At 38.6% G+C, this 22,526-nt stretch overlaps 1 protein-coding gene across 8 annotated transcripts in view; it reads left to right on the top strand.

Annotated features, from left to right (window-relative positions):
• Positions 1–22,526, top strand: part of PARD3B (par-3 family cell polarity regulator beta) — a 1,151,792-nt gene that overhangs the window by 594,799 nt on the left and 534,467 nt on the right. For all 8 annotated transcript variants that reach the window (XM_051849249.2, XM_070070340.1, XM_051849247.2 and 5 more), the window contains 2 exons: positions 7,372–7,460; positions 18,175–18,261. In XM_051849249.2, coding sequence (XP_051705209.2) covers positions 7,372–7,460; positions 18,175–18,261 — 176 coding nt within the window. The remainder of the gene's footprint in view (positions 1–7,371; positions 7,461–18,174; positions 18,262–22,526) is intronic.

Raw genomic sequence — 22,526 nt, 5'->3', positions numbered from 1 at the left:
TATCACTGAAAAAAATCCATAACAAATGATAAAATCAGGAATCTTTAAGTCAGCAAGTACATACCATGGTTCACAGAAGTAGCAATGAATTGAGAAGCAAGGATTCTGGATTGTGGCTTTATCATCATCTCAATATGCAAAAGGAAATAGTCATTGCATCTTTCTCTATCTCATTTTCCTTATGCATCAAATGAGTTGACTAGACTAGCTCATCAGCACATTTTTTCCAGGGTTAATTAACATTGTTTTAGGACTTTGCTTGCAGACTGTAGATCTGCACTAAGCACTATAAGGCAGTGTTTCAAAGTATGGCTGCTGGCCTAAAAGCAGCAAGAACTGGTAGAAATATAGATTCTCTGGCCTCACTCCAGACAACTGTGTCAGAACCATGAGGGCAAGGCCCAGCAATCTGCATTACCGCAGGGCTTCACGGGATTCAAACCCATGGTAAAGTTGAAGAGTTACTGTCAGAAGGGGCCCAGCATAGTGGCATAAAAGCCAGAATCTCATGTTGGCACCAGTTCAAGTCGTGGCTGTCCCATTTTCCAAAGCAACCCCTCCTAATGTACCTGGGAAGGCAATGGAAGATGTCCCTAGTGGGTGGGCCCCTGACAATCATGTAGGAGCCCTGGAAGGAGCTCCTGTCTTCTGTGTTTGGCCTGGCCCAACTTCAGCCACTGTGTTCATTTGGAGAGTGAACCAACAGATGAACAATCTCTTTCTCTCTCTCTCTCTCTTTCTCCATCTCTCTCCCCTTCTCCTGCTCCCTCTTCCTCTGTCCTTCCCTCTTTCTCCATAACTCTGTCTTTCAAATAAATAAATATATGTAACTTACTAAAAAAAGTCACTTTAAGAAAAGGAACACAAATGCATAAGTATTCCTTAAGCATCTTGTAATTTAGCATGTTTTAAATCTAATTATTTTGCCAAAAATCTAGATATATAGGAATAAAATCTAATGGCAAATGGTATTGAAGTATGTGCGCATATGTGTGTGTATGGTAAGTTGTGGGCACATTAAATTGCTAAGATTGAAATAGGGATGGTATGTATCCAGTTAAGTGAGAGATTTCCCATGGGAAGACATGGCTCATGGCATGAAGAATATATATTAGGCGAAGTCTGAGTAACAGTGTTTGACTACAAAAATGCATGGTAATTTCATACGTGCGCTTATCAAATGCAGTTTGTTTTTACTTTAGCACAGATATTTTTGTTGGGAATAGTAAAAACAAATATTCTGAAATTATGCCCAGAATTTTAATTTTAAAATTTACATGATGTTTATGTATGAGCACCAGGCACATTCAAATCTTCTCTGTATAATTTTTCTATTACTCTCATTCTAAAATTCATGTGCAATTTCAAAAGAAACTTGTAGTTGCCTTTTCAGAATGCAAATCTTGTCTTAAAATGCACCTAAGCTTTTGAAACATGACTCACAGTTAAAATTTTGTAGGCAAGTGGTTTCACTTATGGCTAAAAATGTATTAAAGGAGAAGAAAATAATGAAGGCCATATATTATCACCTGTGAGTCAAAAGAAGCCATCTATTGATAAACGGGGCATCTCTTTTAGTTCTCATCTGAGGAATGAAAAGCCGAACTATAAAACTGTTTTTAATTTTGTTTTGTAGCTACGGCCGACCAAGGAAATGCAGTTAGAATTTGGGCAACGTTTTTTCCCAACAATTTTATCAAGAAGGTGACGTTTCTTTGGAAATGTGTAACTTAATGATGTTTCACAATGAAACACATTCTTGTGTGACATCAGTAACTCGTATAACTGTGAAACATGAAATGATAGCCTGGTGCCGACACCATGATCGCTCCTGAACACGGGGGTGGCCCTCCTGGTGCCAGGCCCTTTGCATACAACCTGTGAGCACTTGCTAGCAGTTGTTAGCGCCAGTGCTAACCAAATGTAAACACCTTTACTTCCCAGCTGCTGCTAATTGGTTTGGGAATATTTATGTAAGTGTTGATTTTAAAGCTAAAAATAGTGCATCGATGTTTAAATCCAACTCAATCTGGCTGTCAGAAATGCTCCCGTAATCTGAACGTGTTGCTAAAAATGTTCACTTTTCAAAAATTGTAGTAATTAAACTTGGCTGTCGTGAGAGTCACATAGGATCTGTTCCCTCCTCTGATAGAAGAAGGGAAGGACACGTGTCTTATGGGTCTCGGTGCATTTGGCAAGCCATGATTCCCTGCTGAACTTTGTTGGGTTGTAGAAGACTGAATTGTGGACAAAAGAGGAGACAAAATAAATTTTGAAATAGCTTTATACTTTGTAATCTGTGCAACTGGCCATATCTATCTATTTTAAGTTACATTAAAAATAGAAATTGTCAGGCATGGAAAGCCAAGACACTGGCAAAAAAAAAAAAAAAAAAAATGACCAAAATGAAAGATCTCTGAGGGTGAGATCCCGGTGGAAAGGAGGGGCCATCAAAGAAGGAGGTACCCTTCTCTGAAGGGAGAAGAGAACCTTCACTTTGATTATGGCCTTGTCTAAATAAGGTTGGAGTTCGTGAACTCAAGAGGCTTCCATAGCCTTGGCAGCTCAAGAGCCTTAGGTGATCATTGATGTCATAAATAAGAGTGTCAATTCTTAACTACAGGAGTCACTGTGCACTTGCTCCCCATGTAGGACCTCTGTCCTTAATGTGCTGTACAATGAGAATTAATGGTAAAACTTGTCTTCAAACAGTACTTAGCACTTTGTGTGTCTATGTGGGTGCAAACTGTTGAAATCTTTACTTAGTATAGAGTTGATCTTCTTTATATAAAGATAATTAAATGAATCTGCATGAAGAATGGGATGGGAGAGGGAGTAGGAGGTGGGACGGTTTGAGGGTGGGAGGGTGGGTATGGGGGGAAGAACCACTATAATCCAAAAGTTGTACATATAAAATTTATATTTATTAAATAAAAGCTTAACATAAAAAATAGAGATTATAATACTTTTATTATTAAAACTACAGAGCCTCCAACACTTGTTTCTCTAGAGTACATTGGAGGATTTGATATCACATAATTAATTCAAACCTAAAGGGCAGGAAATATGGAGGTTGCTCAGTACCAGTTGCTTGTACCCTAGTTCTTCATAATCAGAGTTGTTTTTACCTCATTTTTCCAAATTTAAAAGTCATTTTGCAGATTTTTTTCAAAGTTATTTAAGTATGCTATGAGAAGTAATATCATTTTCATTTTTTTTTTTTTTGGTATGTGTGATTTTGTGACTCACCATGTCACCCTGTAATTTAGTGAAGGAAAAAAAATTTAAGTACTCTTAAATTATCACTTGTCCATTATTTGCTAATTTTGGGGAAAAGTGTTTCCATGTTCACTATTAAAAATAAGCTGCCTTTGTCCTTAAGTCTTGAAGCACTGTGGTGCTACAGTGTTGTTGTGGTCAGTTTGGAATTGGCTTATGTCCTTGTAGGATGCCCAGTCATCTGTCTGCCTGACCCATGTCTAGAGAATACCAGAGTTCTGTTACTGCCATGTATAGAAATGATTCTGGCAAGTGACAAATACGGCCCATTAGTTGAGGTGATAAACTAGATAGTACCATTTTGATAGCTAAGGCAATACAAAGAGGTTTTTTGTTTGTTTGTTTTTAAATGCTATTGTGAAAACAGAACTCCTGTCTTGGACATTTAAGTCTGTGAATGAGTGTGCATTTTTTTCTTGGACTTATTTATTTATTTGAAAGTCAGACTTACACAGAGAGAGAAGGAGAGCCAGAGAGAGAGAGTTCTTCCATCCACTGGTTCACTCTTCAATTGGCCACAACAGCTGGAGCTGCGTTGATCCGAAGCCAGGAGCCAGGGGCTTCTTCCCACAGGGGTGCATGGGCCCACAGACTTGGGCCATCCTCCACTGCTTTCCCAGGCCACAGCAGAGAGCTGAATGAGAAGTAGAGCAGCCAGGACTCAAATCTGTGCCCCTATGGGATGCCAGCACTGCAGGCGGTGGCTTTACCTGTTATGCCACAGTGCCATACCCAAGTGTTCATTTTTCAGTCTGTAGTTATCGACATAATTGCTCTAGAAGTGCAGTCATTCAGGATTGCTCTGCAACAGATGATCACATTGCTTTTGAATTGTAATTGACATTCCCATAGGCCAGGGACACTAAGAATGTTGTCAACATAAATAGAACCTTTCCTTGCCATGCCAACAGAACCGGAAACCTCGCATAATATGGATCTGGACCAGAAAGGGTATTATTTTCTTCCCTTTGTTAAGAATAAACAAGAAAGCTGCATTTGAAATAGAGAGCAAAGAGGCAAAAATAGATAAGTTAAAATTTTATGACAAATGTTCCAATTTTCTTTGACACCCTGGGGATATATATTCATGCATAATTATAAAACCAGAAAGAACATTCTTTTTAATTAGCTGCCACTGTTACCTGTACATGGGTTAGAGGACTATATTAAGATAATATTACTCTCCAACTTTATCTGTAGATTCTATGTGATTCCTATCAAAAACCCAGCTGACTTTTTTTAGAAATTGACAATGTGATTCTAAATTTCATATGAAAATGTTAAATACCCAGAATAACCAAAATATTGAAAACAAAGAACAAATGAGGAAAACTCATATCCTGATATCAAAACTTAGTACAGAGCTATAATACTTAACACTGTATAGTATGGGACTATGGATAAACATATAGATCAAAGGAATAGAATTCAAGAGTACAGAAAAAAAAACTCTTACATTTTTGACCAATTTATTTTTTTACAGGGTGTCAAGATAGTAGAATGGGAAAAGAATAATCTTTTTAACAAATCATTCTTGCATACCTAGATATCAACATACAAAAAAATGAATTTGGACCCCCTACCTTACATCATAGGTAGAAATGAACTCAAAATCATAATAGACCTAAATGGTTAAGAACTAATAGTAGGCCGACACTGTGGAGTAGTGGGAAAAACCACACCACTTGCAGTGTCAGCATCCCATATGGACACCAGTTCAAGACTCAGCTGCTCCACTTCCAATCCAGCTCTCTGGTGTGGCCTGTGAAAGCAGTGGGAGATGACTCAAGTGCTTGGGACCCTAAACCCACATGGGAGACACAGAAAAAGCTCCTGGCTTCTGACTTCATATCGGCCCAACTCCTGCCATTGCAGCCATCTGGGGAGTGAACCAGTGGATGGAAGTTATCTCTCTGCCTCTGCAACTCTGCCTATCAAATAAATCTATCTTAAATAAATAAATAAATAAATAAAACTCTTAGGAGAAGACATAATAGAAATCTATGTGACTTTGTATTAGGGCAGTGTTTCTTAGATCCAATGCCAAAAATCACAAACAAGAAAATAAAAGTGAATTGGAACTCATCAAACTTAAGAACTTTTCTGCTTTAAAAGACACATCCCAGGGGTCGGCACTGTGGCATACTGGGTTAAGCCAACGTCTGCAGTGCCGGCATCCCATAGGAGCTCTGGTTCAAGACCCAGCTGCTCCACTTCCAATCCAGCTCTCTGCTATGGTCTGGGAAAGCAGTGGAAGATGGCCCAAGTCCTTGGGTCTCTGCATTCACGTGGGAAGGCCTGGAGGAAGCTCCTGGCTCCTTGTTTCAGATCAGTGCAGCTCTGGCCATTGGGGCCATCTGGAGAGTGAACCAGTAGATGGAAGACCTCTCTCTCTGGCTCTCCTTCTCTCTCTGTGTAAGTCTGACTTTCAAATAAATAAATACAATCTAAATAAATAAATAAAAGATACATTCCAAAGGTCTGAGTCCTCTTTCTGGGTGATGACAATGTTCCAACAGTAGATAGGGGTATACAGTGAGTATACTAAGAAATAGTGAATTATACTTTAATTATACTTTTTAAAAGGATGAATTTTATGTTATATGAATTATATCCCAATAAGTCTGTTGTTACAAAAATCAATGTACTTTAAAGCTCCACTCAGGAGGATTGCTGCTGCAGACCCCATGATGTCCCTATATTTTGACTACAATCCCTTGAGAAGTCCTTGAACTTCCCAGCCAAGCACTTGTAGGTCTCTGATTCACCAAAACCAGGGAAAACAATAAATGTTTCTATCTACTAAGATTGAGGTGATATATTATGGAGTATTAGAAAACTAGTTCAATGACTTCTGTGTGTTGTGCCCTTGACATACAGAAAAGTAGACGCACGTTATGTCTGGGTGAGACGTAGATAAGAAAGTTAATGATTGTGGCATAAACCGGGTCATCAAGTATCTTGACATTTGTGATAATGAAAGCTTCCAATATTTTTTAAATTTATCCATTTAAGAAGTTTTGTAATGTGTCCAATACTGGGCTAAAAGCAAAAGACTTTTTTATTTTCTTTTAAACTCAATTCACTACAACAAAATGCTTCAGCTCTGGCTGTGTCTTGTTTTCTTCGGGGTATTATCCTGAGTCTCTCATGTCTAACCTCGTCAGCCCGTGTATTGCCTTACCTTTTTGTTGAAATGAAGCCTTCAGTTCCACGAACGCTCAGTTTATAGGTGTGTTTTCGATCGTGGCTTCTTCTCTATGTGGTTTATTGTTTCAGTGACACTGGAGTCATGAATACCAATTTACTTGTGATTCTCCTTCTGACGAGTGGGGAATGCACAGAACTGCCCTATTAAAGGAGAACTAATTTCTTCCATAAAGGGGGTGGCATCAGGCATGCTTTCTAGAACCTAGGCTCTCCCGTCCTCTACTTCTCTGGGTAATGTCTAACTCAGCTTCACCTCTCTCCTGGAGTACAAGACCTCTTCCACCCTCATGCGTCTCTGTAGGGGAAGAGTGCTTACCATGTTAGAAAGTGTTAGAGTCTCTCTTTGGTAAAGATCATCCTCACAATCAGTCTCATGGCAAAGTAAGAACTCCAGATTTTTCTTTCTGCTGTGTTATTGCTACATTGGGACAGAAGTAACTGCCAGGCAGCACTTTTTTTAATGAATTTTACTTCCTTTAAGTGTTAATATTGCAGGGTTTGCAAGCTAATGTGGTTTACTAAAGCTAATACGTTGACTCCTGTCATTGGAGCCTTCCCTTTGGTACTTGCCTCACTGGTTTAAATCACTCAATCCCCAAAGCCAATGGTTGAGTAGCAGGAAGCCAACTGGAGTATTCCAAAGCTCTTAACATATTACCTTGTGTAAACGGCCCATTTGAGTATTTCAGAAACCAAACAGTAGAGAAAAGACCATTAAAAGCACTCAAAAGATTAACACCTGTTTCGAGCCTTTAAAGAAATTGGAGCATACTGTCTACACACAGAGTAAAATCATTTTCTCTCCCATGTTGAGACATTTCATTCACATTTTCAGTGCTGTCTGTGTAGCTTCTACATCTTTATGGGTCTGTTTCCCTACAGGATTCCACGCAGAGCTTGGAAGACGGAGAAATTATGAATGGTGTACAGACTGAACTGCCAGTATCACCAAAAACTAAAGATGTATCAAGGTATTTTTTTCTTAGTGATAAGAGGAAGATTTTTATTTCAATTTTTTGTTTGTTTCTTTAATAGTTTGTAAGTCTTTTAACTTTATGGGAAAGATCAATGTAAGTAGAATGATAAAGTAGAACATGCCCCAATTCTATCATGAATTATTCTTTCCCCTTGTTTTCACATGAGATGTGAGAATTTACTGAGAAACTTACACAAAAATGATCCCCAGTCTTTCTAGCTCTCTTCAACAACGAGGATTTTAATTCCTTTTTCTTAATTATGTTTCAACAAAAGTTTAAAGTGAACATTTCAGAGTTCATGGTAGTTGAGTGTTTGACCTAGCTCTGTTGGTGTTTTGCTTAATAATCTTGTAATCCACTAGTCAGGATTCTTCAGGTGTTTAGTGAAGGGACTCCTTATTTGAAAGCAGTTTCGCTGGTGTCTCCCAATTCAGAGTAAACATCCCTAATCTGAAAATCCAAAATACTTCAAAATTTGAAACTAGTTTGAGTGCCAACATGATAGATACCACAAGTAGAAAATTCTGCAGTTCACCCTATGTAATTGACTGTTATCAAAGTGTGGATATACTAAAAGTATTGCATAAAATTACCATCAGGTTCTATGTGTGCAAAATATTCATAAAACATAATTGAATTTCACATTTTATGGCCCCATGCCCCCATTATCTCAATCACACACACACACACACACACACACACCCCAAAATCCAAAAAATTCCAAAATATGAGATTCCTATGATCTCAAACATTTATAATGATGGGTACTAAACCTGTACTTTTTTTGCTTTGCACTAATTTTCAACACAATGGCTATCTAGTCACTGCCTATGTTCAAGTCATAGCTCCGCTATTTGTTACTAATTCTGTGAACCTAGGCAAGTTGCTCACCTCTTTTCCTTTACTGTCTGCACTGTAAAATGTAAATATTATTAGAACCTTCATCATAGGTTACTGTGAGGACCAAATGAGGTAGTATTCTAAAACCCTTTGCACGGTGATTGCATAAGAGTAAATCCCATGAGCATTTGCTATTGCTACTGCTATTGCCATCATTATCTCTATTATTATTATTATTATCACAAGTATTTTTCTTAAGTTACTTCAAATTTAGCATATGGAAAATACCGTCATATTAATAGATGGTGCAGTTTGGCATTAGAAGGTGATGCTACCAAGACTGGTAGTCATTCATTCAGTCAATTTATTACTTTCATTAAGTCTGGTTCCTAATAGATGCCAAATTTGTGCATGAAATTAGCTCTTTTATTTTGAAAAAAGTAGATGATCAGCCATTATTACTCTATTGTGTGGACTCTCCTCAAACTTAAAATTTATAGCCATATGCCCACACTTCATCTTTATTTAGATTGTTTCTTTGATTAATGAGCTGTACAGTATTAAAATTTGTTAACTAAAATCTCCAGGATGCTGTCTTTTGAGAAGCTTGGTAAGATTTGCTTTTGGAGTAGGAATAATGAATTGTAGTATTCTTACTCTATTTGGCTTTAATTTCATGTGTTTAAGGTTAGGTTTTTGAAAAGGTGGCTAACATCTAGCCAAGTGTTCTGTGGACACTCATCATAGACTAAATAATTGTTTGATTTATGGCTGCATGAACAATTTAGCTAATCTGTTTCCAGGTGTAGGGAATGGAGAAAAATAGAGTATAGGTATTTTTAGAAATTCTTTAATTATATGTCTATGTTTATTTTGATAATGATTATCAGTACAGGAATTTTGCATGAATTTTATCTCGTTTAGTAAGTCGAAGTACTGAAATTCAGAGCAGTTAATTAACAGCAAGAGCCTCAATCTACATCTACTATTGTTGTCTATCAGCCCATTGCTTCTAAAATTACCTGTTGTGTGTACCTTCCCTAAGTCCCTACTGTTTTACTTCATGCTATGTAACTAGGGCTAGATTTCATGTAGTGAGCCCAGCTAGAGGAGAAGCATGGCAGAAGTCAGTTTGAGGTCCAGTTCACAAAGTCGCATGTGTAAAAATCTGCAGCCCTTGCAGACTGTGCGCTGGGAGATGATGAGAATAGCTTAACAGCATAGAAAGCACGGTTGACCAAGGAAGGCTTGTAGGTTATCATTCTAAAAGGGGATGTTGTCTCTAGTGCATGGGATGATGACAAAACAAAGAGAAATTAGGAAGCCACTTACAAGAGATCTACATGATTTATATTCTCTGGGGCATGAAGGATCAGGCATTTCATATGACTATGAGCATATTTCTGTGTAAGTGGCATTGAAGCTAAGTAAATTATTTGCAGAGTCTAGTTCAAAATAGCTTGAAACTGCTTCATGCTCAAGCCTTTGTTACCTCTCAGCTAGACTGTTGCAGTAACTTGCTTTGTTATCTTGAATATCAAGTTCTCCTTATTCTGACACCACATATTGCTACTGGATAAAAATTTCTAAACCTTAGCATTTATCAAATGATCCCAAGTCCAAACCTTTTGATTTAGATAAGTGCTAGGTTTGAATACTGGTTCGACTGCATACTGCCTGTACAGTATTGGACTAGTTATTAGCCTCTTTAGAATATTTTTGTCTCATATAAAGTAAATATCATGATCACAGAGATTATTGTGAAGATTAAATGAGATATATTACAGGCCATTGACTTAGTACAATGCAAAATGAAAGGCTGGATAAGCATGAATTGTTATTGCAATTATTCTAACTATTTGTCATTCTCCCAAATAAGACTATAAATCCTCCAAAGGGTTCCTGACATCTAATACAGGTCTTGGATTGTAATGGGGGCATATTTGTTGAGTGAATAACTAAATGAATATAGCACATTGGCCCATAAATCATAAGCACAATGATTAACTGCTCACCCATTAGTCACACAAACATCTTTATTTTAAGAAAAACAGTATAAAGGAAGTTTTCCTGTTAGTCTCATATATTTCTTGTGAGCATTACTCAATTTGCTTTGATCTTAAAAATACAACAAAGCAAGAGCTTTCTCTTGTTTCTGTTTTTTTTTTTTTTTTTTTTTGACAGGCAGAGTGGACAGTGAGAGAGAGAGACAGAGAGAGAAAGGTCTTCCTTTGCCGTTGGTTCACCCTCCAATGGCCGCCGCTGCAGCCGGCGCACCGCGCTGATCCTGGCAGGAGCCAGGAGCCAGGTGCTTTTCCTGGTCTCCCATGGGGTGCAGGGCCCAAGCACCTGGGCCATCCTCCACTGCATTCCCTGGCCATAGCAGAGAGCTGGCCTGGAAGAGGGGCAACCGGGACAGAATCCGGCGCCCCAACCGGGACTAGAACCCGGTGTGCCGGCGCCGCAAGGTGGAGGGTTAGCCTATTGAGCCACGGCGCCGGCTCTCTTGTTTCTGTTTTATTTATATTTTGAGCTTTGTGCTTTTCTTTAAATAGCAAGCAATGTTGCATTTTTGTGGCATAGCATGTTAAGCCACTGCTTGCAATGCTGGCATCCCATATTGGAGTACCAGTTTGAGTCCTGGATCCTCTGCTTCCGATCCAGCTTCCTACTAAAGTGACTGGGTAGGCAATGGAAGATGGTTCAAGGGCTTGGGACCCTGCAATCCATGCAGGAGAGCAGGATGGAGTTTCTGGCCTGACCCTGACCTGGCTGTTGTGGTTGTTTTGGGTGTAAACTAGCAGATGGAAGGTCTCTCTCTTCCTGTTGCTCTGCCTTTCAAACAAATAAACAAGCAAATAAAATCAGTATGTGCAAAAGGCCTTCACCTCCTCCCTAATTCCTATCACATTCCTGGCTCAATTCTTATCCCTCAACTCCTGTTTCCTCAAATTAGCTCCTCCGAACAATCTTTTTTCCAGGCTTGAAACTACTATCATATTTTTTCATATCTTCTGTTTTCCTATGATACCATTCACTGGGAAAATTATTTGCAAGCCTGTTTCATAGTATTTTGACCTGCCCTCATGTTTTCTCACTTCATTTCTACAATCACTGGTTATGCCTCCATTACCTTTCAGCTAGATTGTTGCAATAATTTACTAACACTTGTCTAAGTACCAGTCTTTCCCTTGGCTTTTCTGTTTCTCATTGATCCCACATATCACTGCCAGATAAATATTCCTAAGCCACAACATTTATCACACTGCTCTTTAGTTCAGAAACCTTAGTGACCCCATTTTCTACGGAATTGAGAATTTTCTGACTCATAATTTGACATACCGTTCTAAGGTTTGATCTATCCCTTACATACCCAACCTCTTTCATGTCTCTCCTTCCCCTACCCCACCATGTCCCTTCTGCCTCTTCCTTTTCCTTGTCTCTCTGCTTCCTTCCCTTCTCTGATCATACAGCCAAGCTGTGTGTCCATGAGCCATCAGTCCACCATGGCTCAATAGCTCAGTGCAAATGGCCACCTCTCATGAGCGTGTGCTCTCCATCCCCTCAACTGCCTTTTCTGATAGAAAACACATTTGCCCTGCGGAGTCTCACCTCAAGTGCTACCTCCTGCAGGAAGTTTCTTTTCTTTTCTCCTCTCTACTTTTCTTTAAATAAAAAGATTTACTTTATTGTCTTATAGGAAAATCAGAGTAGGAGGGAGAGAAAGAAAGAAAAAATATATAGGCAGATCTTCCATCGGTGGGTGGCAGGGGCCCAAGAACTTGGGCCATGATCTGCTGCTTACCGGGAGCATTAGAAGGGAGATGAATTAGAAGTGGAATAGCTACAACTTGGACTGGCACAGATGGGATTCCAGTGCTGTGCCCTGAACCCTCACTGCACCACAATGCTGGCCCCAAGAAGAGTCTCTTGATCCCAAGTTCCCTTCCTGATCATGTACCTTGTTCTTCTGAACCACTTTAGAAAGAGCCTTTTGTTTGAAACTAGCTTGTCAGAGAGGTTCAGAACCATGTTGTCTCCCTCAGTCTTTCCTGGAGTGCAATAAATCACAATTTGAGTCCTGATTCTAACCTCTATGAATGGTAAGATGTTGGACAAATTCTTAACCTCCTGTATGCCTCCGTTTACTTCTAAGGTAGAAGTGATGTAAATATCTACTTCATGGATTGTGTGAGTCATGTTATAATGACCAGAAGCCAGTTAGCACACTGCTTCCCCGAAAACAGCCTGCGTTCATTGAGAATATACTGTGGGATAAGAATACTTTAAAAATTTGAGGGAAAATGGATTTAAAATATGAATTCAAAAATAGGAAATTTGCACATAGATCTTCCCTAATGTTCATTTTATGTGAGCTCTTTAAAGATTCCTTATATTACCATCCCTGTCACTCTACTGCTTTGTATTATTTTGTGTTAGTGTTGTAGCCCTTAGCTTCAATGGTGAACTCCTCCAGCTCGGAGTTTTTGTCTTGGTCCTCACAGAACTTCTCTCATGGAAATGACTCAATTCCTATTTGTTGAATTTGAAGGAATTAAGTGAATCCCACTGTGATCACCAATGAATTCTTTGTTAGGTTTTTACTGGGTACATGCACGTCAAGAAGACACTTCACCACCAAGGAGAGTTCAGGGTCAATAGCAAAGCTTTCCTGGAGGTTTCCCTTTGCACTCCATCTGTCAGAAGTTACACAAGACAAACCTGTTAGCCAGCCCTGGAAGACAGACACCCAATCTCCATCTCCTGTCTGCTGGCCACACCCCCTCATCTTGTCTCTGCCAGCGTTTTAATCATGATGAAAATGTGTCTCTTGGGCTGGCATTGTGGCATAGCAGGTAGAGCCGCTGCCTGCCATCATAGCATCCCATATGGCACCATATGGGTGCCACTTCAGATCCAGCTCCCTGCTAATGTACCTGAGAAAGTAGTGAGAGATGGTCCAAGTGCTTGGCCCTCTGCACCCATGTGGGAGGATCAAATGAAGCTCCTGTCTCCTGGCTTTGGCCTGGCTCAGCCTAAGCAGTTGTAACCATTTGGGGATTGAACCAGCAGATGGAAACTAAGATTCTCTCTCCCTCTTTCTCCCTCGCTCTCCCTCTCTCTCCCCCTCTCTCCCCCTCTCCCTCTCCCTCTGCTTCTCCTTCTCCTTCCCTTTCTCCCCCTCCCTCCCTCTCTCCCTCTCTTCCTCCCTCTCCCCCCTCCCTCTCTCTATTCTCTCTCTCTCTCCCCCCTATCTCTGTTTGTGTCTCCCTCTTTCTCTGTAACTCTTTCAAATAAATAAATAAGTCTTAAAAAAAGAGGAAGGGTGTCCCTCAATTCTGCAGTATTTGAGAATTGTTTTAAAGCCTCACTAAGGAAATCAATGGACAACTGGGAATCCTGCAGTAGGCAATTCCATTTTAGTTCATAAGCTTATTTGTTCCTCTGATAGTTCTAACTAATGTGCTAAGGGCTGACAGTTACTCAATTTTTATATATGCCAGATATGTTGTGTGTATTTGTTATGTTTTCTGTTTTTCACATTAAAACCAACAACTTCATTAGGGGAATTCTCTAATCTCAATGTTGTCATTGTGCAAATGAGGAAACCTACAATTTGAGTATTGGATTTTTTTTTTCCTTGAGAGGCAGACAGAGACATAGGGATCCCATCCTTTGGTTCACTCCCTAAATGCTCACAATGTCTATGGCTGGGCCAGGCCCAAATAAGAGCTGGGAATGTAAGCCAGGCCTCCCATGTGATTGACAGGAACCCTATTTCTAGAGCTATTACTGCTACTTCCCAGGGTCTGAGTTAACAAGGAATCAGGAGCAGAGCCAGGAATTAAACCCAAGTACTGTGACATAGGCTGCTAGCACCCTAATTTATGTTGTAACTGCCAGGTTAAACACATCTGCCCTGGGGTCCTAGTTTAAATGACTTACTGAAACACCTGACACAAAGCCAAAATCATGAATGACAAACATGAATCATGACTTCCTTCTACAATAAAGCATCTCCCCCTCCTTGTCGTCTCTTTCCCTTGCCCCAACAACTGGTCCTTCCACTGAGACTGAGATGAGCAATCTTAAAATGTCCATCTGCCTTGTGTGAAGAAATTAGGCCTGCAAACATCTGCAGCTTCTGACCTTTCTCCTGCCTCAAGCTTCAAGCCTTCCTTCTGGATAGAAATCAATCAAAACACTTAATATCTATCCCTGGTAGGGTAGCCATTCACAATGCCAGTCTCACTTTTAAACACTGACCCACAGCCTCACCCATAGGTTTGTCTTAAGCTCTTAGCCCAGTAGCAACTCGTTCTAGTGATCATTTGGGTCAGTATTGTCAAGTGGACCTTAGGGCAGTTAGCTTGCTTTGTGATTATCTGCTTGTTTCAGTATGTCTTAGCAAGTTGTTAAATGATAGTTACTCTGATCTTAGTGAATTATTCTCACCTTTCTTCAGTCTATAAATTAAATCATTTTTCTTTACTTCAAGCATATTTTGTCTTTCTTTCCCAAGTAGTTTCCGGTCCCTTTTACTTCTTATTCTTTCTGTCTCATTTTACATTGTCCATTCGTAGTTCACCTTACAGTCTGCACTGTCCTCCAAAATGCACACATGTGTGTGTGTGTCCTGTTCACTAGTTTCTCAACTGTGCTCTGGAATTTTTCTTTTTTCTTTTCTCTTCTTTTCTTTTCTTTTCTTTTCTTTATTTTTTGACAGGCAGAGTTAGACAGTGAGAGAGAGAGAGACAGAGAGAAAGATCTTCCTTCTGTTGGTTCAACCCCCAAATGGCCGCTAAGGCCGGCGTGCTGTGCTGATCCAAAGCCAGGAGCCAGGTGCTTCTCCTGGTCTCCCATGCGGGTGCAGGGCCCAAGCACTTAGGCCATCCTCCACTGCCTTCCCAGGCCACAGCAGAGAGCTGGACTGGAAGAGGAGCAACTGGTACAGAATCCGGCTCCTCAACCGGGTCTAGAACCTGGGGTGCCGGCGCCACAGGCAGAGGATTAGCCAAGCGAGTCGCGGCGCCGGCCATGGAATTTTCCAAGCAAATAACATTATCAGCCTCTTTTAACATCTTACTCTTATTTTATGAGATACGTATTCAAATACTTTTGATGAGTATTACTGTATGTTTCATCTTCCATGAAGTGTACATGTTCACGGCTTTATGCAGTGCTCCATCAATTGTCTAGAACACTGAGTTTTTTTATTTTAAAATAAATAAAAATAAGTGAACTAGTCTATGAGACATCCTTTCTCAAATGCTTTTCATTCCATCTTCAAACAAATAATAAATCATATTTTATGTAAAAAAAACATGGTGAGACATGGTCTGTGTAAAAATTCTTTATTAAACAAATCTAATTTACCTTGAATGCTTGCATATTAGAGTCAATAAAATTGAAAGCTTTTCATGCTTTTTCACCTGGGATACTAATACATTTGTGATAATAATTTAGCAATTGTCAGAAATCCTTCTGGCCAAAGAATCATGACTATTGTGTGTAATGGCAGAGTAAATTTACCGAAAAAGTAGATTTTTCTAAAGTAGAAACAAACTTTAAAAACTGCATACTTCCAGATATTTTTAGTATTTTAGTGCTATTTGTTATTTAAATTATAAGTTTTTCTTTATTAAATGGGTATAAAAATACAGTTTTGATAAGTACTAAGAGTAGGTTTTAGGGCTACTGTGTGGCAATAGTAGTTAAGCTCACACCCTGTTTTGCAATGCCTGGTTTTGAGTCCTGGTTTTGCTCCCTATTCCAGCTTCCTAATAATGCAAATCCTGGGAAGCAGCCAGTGATAGTTTGGGTCCCTGTCAGCTGCATGGGAGACCTGACTGACTTCTAAGCTCCTAGTTTCAGACTGGCCCAGTCCTGGCTAGGGCATTCGTTTGGGGAGTCAACCAGTAGAGAGAATCGGTCTGTCAGTAAATACAATAACTTCCTTTAAAATAAGTAAATGGATAAACATTAAGTATTAGAATTTATTATATTTTACTGGAGGAGTTTTGAGTAGAGGTAAAGAAAGGTTTGTAAGCAGAAATAAATGAGAATCCGTAGAAGGCACTATAACAGTTCTTCGCCGACTAAACATTTATCTTCTCAAAGCCTCCAGATTAGGGATGGGTACTATCAGCACATGGATACTTGATCCATTTATTAGAAAATATTTGTGTTATGCTTTTAGGGCAAAACTATAAAAATACATCATAAAGATGTTTCAATGGCTAAAGAAGATTTTAGTCTTTGCTTTTAAAAGTCTTTAACAGTATCATAAACTTGGAATGTGACTGCTTTGGGTTTCGTCTTCCTTGAGTGCTTAAAAATGGACTGTGAATCTATAATCAGATAAAAAGTATTGCTCTTTGGTCCATTAAAATGTATGCGACTTTCTTCTGGCCACCAAGATTTTATATTCAGGACTCGTAATACTTACCTATGTATGACAGTCCATGTACATATAAATAGCCATGTCCTTACACATACAGAGAAGAATCATTTCACCCATGTTATTGCTCTAAGATTTGTTGTTCCTTTTATTCCAGGGCTCTGATATAACTTGCTTGACTGAACAAGTTTTACATATATCAGCAATACCTGGGCAAGACTCATCTGAAATGTATTATCAAATTTGAAATTCCATCATATTCCACAAATGCCGAAAACTGATCTACTCATTTTTGCCTTTCTTAATGATAATAGGCTTGCAAAAAAAAAACCATATTAAACATAAACCTAATCCATTGATGAGGATATATTTAATATATTTATTTCAGATTGCTGATAATTTAGAGAATACTTCACGCAGAGTGAATTCATCAGGCACTTTGCTTTCTTAATGCTGTTCTCAACTTTCCAGCAAGGAGCCAAAATTTCACCATTTTCAATTTAGAGCAGAAAAGCATTTACAGCAGCTGTAGCTCTTAATTTGACATTTAGTTTCAGGTCATTTTCATGTAAATAGGAAACAATAGAGACCTGCTTACAATTTCCATAAAGGGGATGTTTGCTTCTATTTTATCATTTTCCTCTGATAATTTTATTTTCTCTCTGCGATTAAAGGCACCAATAATTGTTCACAGTTATTATTTTTCATCTTTACAGAAACTTGTGAGTTCCACTCTTTATTGCCTGACAACTCCCAGTATCTTCTATATTTCAGTCATATACACGATCCATTAATGTATCTAGCTCATCCTTCCCTTAATCTGGGGTGGGTTAGGCAGGTCAGGCTTTCTATTTCTCTCTCTAATACATTTTCTCCAGGTTTTGCAACCTCTTTTTCTACCCTTAAAAAAGGGGGGGGGGTGAAAATTTGGAATTGTTCCACTGAATACAGCTGAAGGAAGTTAACATTTTGATTTATATTGCTTTGAACATGCCCAAATGTATTACCAACTGTTAAAATGTAATTCTGGGCTTTTAAAAATAAATAAGTATTTTATTTCACATCTCTTCTGAAAAAAAGGAAGCTTCTTTATGCTCAAGAATAGACATTTTCAGTTCCATCTATTTTACGACCTGCACTGGAATTTTCAAGTGTGTGTCATTGGGGAGAAATTGCATTTTTGTGTACCTCTTTTAAAATATGCTGATGTATGCAGATTAAGTAAGTAGGAAGTTATTTTCGTAGGTAGTCATTTCCATTTCTTCCCCTTCTAGGAGTAAAAATAAGTTTTATTTCATGGATCTTCTGAACATAGCAGCAAAGCATGTCTCCTCGGACTTGTTCTCAGCTGAGGGAGTTACAGTGGTTGACACAGTCCAGGGTGGGGAGGTGGTGGGTGACTGTTGACTGTGCCTCATCTGTTTTTTAGCAGAGTCTCATCTGTGCTTTTGCTTCTTTCTGCCCCAGTGATATGACAAGAACATTGGAGATTTCTGGGGAAGGAGGCCCCTTGGGGATACATGTGGTGCCCTTCTTTTCATCTCTTAGTGGAAGGTAAGATGTCTTTTTTGTTTCAGAAGCTCTTGCTAATGAAACCCTGATAAGCTCATTTTCCCAAACATTTTTCAGAAGAGGATTAAGTATGAGTATCCATTATTCAGACGGACACCTCAAAATTTACTTTTGGTGGCCAATTATATGCTGAAAACAAAATGAAATCATTTACTTCAAGGATGCAATGAAGAAGAAAAACTCACAATGTCTCCGTTTATACGTGATGGTGAAGTGTGAAGTACTTTCTTAAAGGATCCTTGACAATGATATATAGTAAACAGAATCCTTGGTGAAGATTTTAGCCTAATGTGCGACAAATGTTGTAACTGCATTTTTAATCCTCCAAAATACACTTTAATAAATTAATATGATTATTCCAGGCTGATATTTTCTGATTTTCTACAGGTATAATAATGACTAGAATAATAAACGTGCAGCATTCTAATAGCTGTATCAAAAGCTGTATGTGTAAATAATTTTAGCCATAGAAGTAAAGCATCATTACATTATTAATTTTTTCCTGGAATAAGATTTATTCAAAGATAATTTACCACCTCCTTCTGGAATTTTAAAGACATTATGTTGCTAAATCCACATTGGTAAGTGGTAATTAGATTGTGTCAGCATTTCTTGAAATTGACATCTAACTAGATATAAATCTTCCCATGGTGGCAATGAAGTGTGGGCTTCAGCATTAACACTGGTACTGTTTTAACAACCCTCATAACCAGTTTTAGATATTAAGTTACTTTTCTTGATGACTGCTCTGGCCCCAGATTGATATTGACAGTAGTTGTCAGAAACTTAAAAGAAAATCAGTGTCTCACTCATATGGCATGATTTTAATTAATTGTCAAATTTGTTTTCTTACACACACCACTGAAAAGGCAGAATGCTTTATTTTAACTTAGCATATCAAAGAACCGAAAAGTCCATCGATTTTCCCAAGGTCACACAAAACTCAAGTCTTCGGACTTGTACTCACTGTATTGCAATTTCTAGAACTCAAATTTTCCCAAAGGCTATATAGTATTAATTTGTTGGCTTTGAATATTTATTCAATTCATTCTGTCCTACAGTAAGAAGCACAGATTTGGTCATGATATTTTGGTTGGCATCACATTCAGCAGGTAGCCATCTGCTACCTTTAATTGCAAAGTCATCATTTTTTTTGTTGTTTCCAAATAACATCTGATGCCAAGCTCTTGCTGGAATGAATGTTCCCTAAAATGAAATGAGCTGAAAAGCTAGCGGCTCTCATTACCTAGTTTCCTGTATGTGTTAATAAGCATGTTTATAAATGTTATGGGTTATGGCACAGGACAAACTCTGGTTGTTTTTGACAGACAGGGTGAGTATTTACTCAGTTGTCATGAGAAATTCTAATGTCGTTTGGCAGAAATGTACTGATAGAGCTTTGTGAAATATCAGAGCGGTTAAATTGCCATGTCCTTTAGTTTAATGAAGCTGGAAATAGAACACAAGATCTTCCCAATTTCCAAACAACAAGGAAATATACAATGTGACAGTCACCATACTTCAGTTTCAATAGCTTGGAAAACGAGCTGACCCTATAGATGAGAAATCACCTTCTCTCAGTTCAAATGAAGGAAACAGACTAGAATTTATTGATTTCCTCCCTTTTTCTTCCTGGTTCTGATTCCCAGCAAAAGCCTTGTAGAATGGTAGAAAGAGTATTGGTTGGACCTGTAGTCAGAAAAATTCTGTGTTCTTTTTTTATAACCTTGAGTAAGTCCTCTAAATTTGCCTCTTGTGAATACTTATTTTCACATCAAGGTTAATGGGATTAAATGGCTTTAAAAATGTGAAAGCTCCTAGTAAAACACACAATGGATACATGTATAAATTATCCATGTTATTATTTTGGCTAAAACAAAACAAGTCTGATTCAGAAATGACATTTTATTATAATTCATGGTCAGCTGTTCAGTAACTTAGTGAAATATTTCTCCTTTTTTTTTGCTATCTACTAGTATTATAGAAAGGAAATTCAATTAAAAACATTAAAAATAATCTGGAAGTGGAGACATGAGCCAATAAAAGTTAAGAAGTAATGAGTACGGTTGAACCAGCTCACTAACTCAACCCATGTGTGTAGATGCAACTGCATACAGAGCCTGTCAGAGAAGTCTCTGACTCGGTAATTCCACATGGTTTCACTGTGTGAGCACAGGGGCTTAGTTAAGGTCAGAGTGGTAATTTAGCTCTTAATTTCCTTCCATTTATTGGCTTGTGTCATTATTTTAAATCAGAATTTACATTTAATTCTTTCTAAGACTACTGTAATTGGCTTTGCGTCCAAGATATTCTTCTGTTTTTTCTTTCAGAAAAATACTGCCACACCTGTTGTTTAAGTATGAAGCCTAATCTAAACTAGAACATTCTGAGTAAAACTTAATGGCTCCTGCACTAGATAATGTCTCCAAAAATTGATTAGCTACCATAGCACAGGGGCACTGTATGTTGGTTGTATTAGGGGCCATTGGCTTTTGTAATAAAAAGCAAAACATAGTTAAAGTACTTGCCAGAAGAAAGCAACTTAATTTCATTCCTTTGTCAAAAGTCAATATCAATTTTTAGAACTAAAAAGAGGATATCCATTTTTTTTTTTTTCAGTAAAGATAGCATAACCTTCCTTTCACAGTACAGACAGTGAACCCTGAGAACGAGAGAGGAAGGATGGGAAAAGAGAGAAGGTGGGAGGAGGAGACATACAGGCAAAAGTGCTGAGCAGTAGAGGGGTCAATGCCATGTGATATACGTAGTAGAAGAACAGGAGGCAAGGAAAAGGTGTTGGGACCTGAAGGATTGTAGGAAGAACAAGAACTATTACCAGTTATGTTCTGCAGAGCTGAGGATTTCTGTATACCTTATCACTGCTCATTAAAGCAAATTAACTGGTTAGTTTTGGCCTATAACTCCTGTTCAGGATTAATCTTTAAATCCCACAAGTCTTGTTCCCAACTGAGACAACTACCACAGCCCACCATTGGGGGCTAAAAGAATAACGAAATCTTGTTTTCTGAGCTTCCTCATAGAAGTCTGGATGAAATTGAACTGGAGGGGATCCATCCCGTCTGTGGGGTAGAGAGGGCAGCAGTGTTTTGTTGCCAGGGATAGAAATAATAAAATCAGTCAGTTTTGCATCTTACCAAAATTACCTCTGACACATGGGTTTTACAGTTGGGCTTATTCTGTCAATAAATTTTTCATGGAAAGTTAGGTTATTTAGATCAGTGAGGTTCACATAGCGTACTCCAGCTGTAATATGCTAGCTAAATTGCAACCCAGTGGCCTGAAAGAATTAATTCATCTCCCAAAATGTGAAATTAAATCCTAGGGAGTAACATTACATGACTGATGATGTACTGAATTAAATTAAAGGAAGACTTGAATGCTTGTTAAAAAAATATCACTTACATAAACTAGTTTATAACCACATGTGAGCCTCCTAATGGATCGTGTTATTGTGAATCCACCATAACAGAAATCCAAAATGTGAACTCTCAGCGAGCTGTTTAATTTAGGGAAAAACATAACACAATTTTGATCTATTTTATTTTTTTACATAGCAAATAATTCAATTCTTAAATATTATGTTAAGAAAGAAAGGTAACACAAAATATGTTGGAAATGAAGCCTACGACCTCTCCCACACATTTGGGCTGCTGACTCTGAGCCATCCTTGTGGTGGGCAGTGTGACTCTACAGTTTTCCCTGCTGTAGCAGCACACTCTATTCATTTAATATTGCTGCAGCAGAGAGCTGAGTATCTCTGCATGTGCCTTGTCTATTGATGTCTTCAGGTGACCTGAGCCCATGAAATCACCTGAGGCCCTGGAGGCAGAGGTTCAACATTGTGGCTGATCCTACGTGAGGATTGCTTCCTCCTATACTTCCGTTATAGGATGCCCTTTTTCTATGGTTGACTTTATTATTTGTGTAAAATGTGCTCATATTTTATTTAGATTTGAAATTTAATGGAAAGGGACTATGGAGCAGCACGCACAGCTCTTATACAAAAGAGAGTGAAAACGTAGAAAAATAAGAGGCCAAGGGAAGTAGAGATGGGAGTTTCTTGCTTCTTGGAGGACAGATGTGTCTACATTTCTCACTCTGAAACACAAATAGGACCCTGTCCTGCCATAAGGAGAAGGAGACGCTTTCAATGAGGAGCAGCTGAAAGAGATGCAAGTGTCGTTTCTCTTCCTTTTGGGTTTAGTTGTGATTTATGCGATTTGAGC

This window comes from Oryctolagus cuniculus, chromosome 3 (assembly GCF_964237555.1).
Source record: "Oryctolagus cuniculus chromosome 3, mOryCun1.1, whole genome shotgun sequence".
Taxonomy (NCBI): domain Eukaryota; kingdom Metazoa; phylum Chordata; class Mammalia; order Lagomorpha; family Leporidae; genus Oryctolagus; species Oryctolagus cuniculus.
The sequence above is the reverse complement of the archived record's forward strand: the minus strand, read 5'-3'. Positions and strand labels throughout refer to the sequence as shown.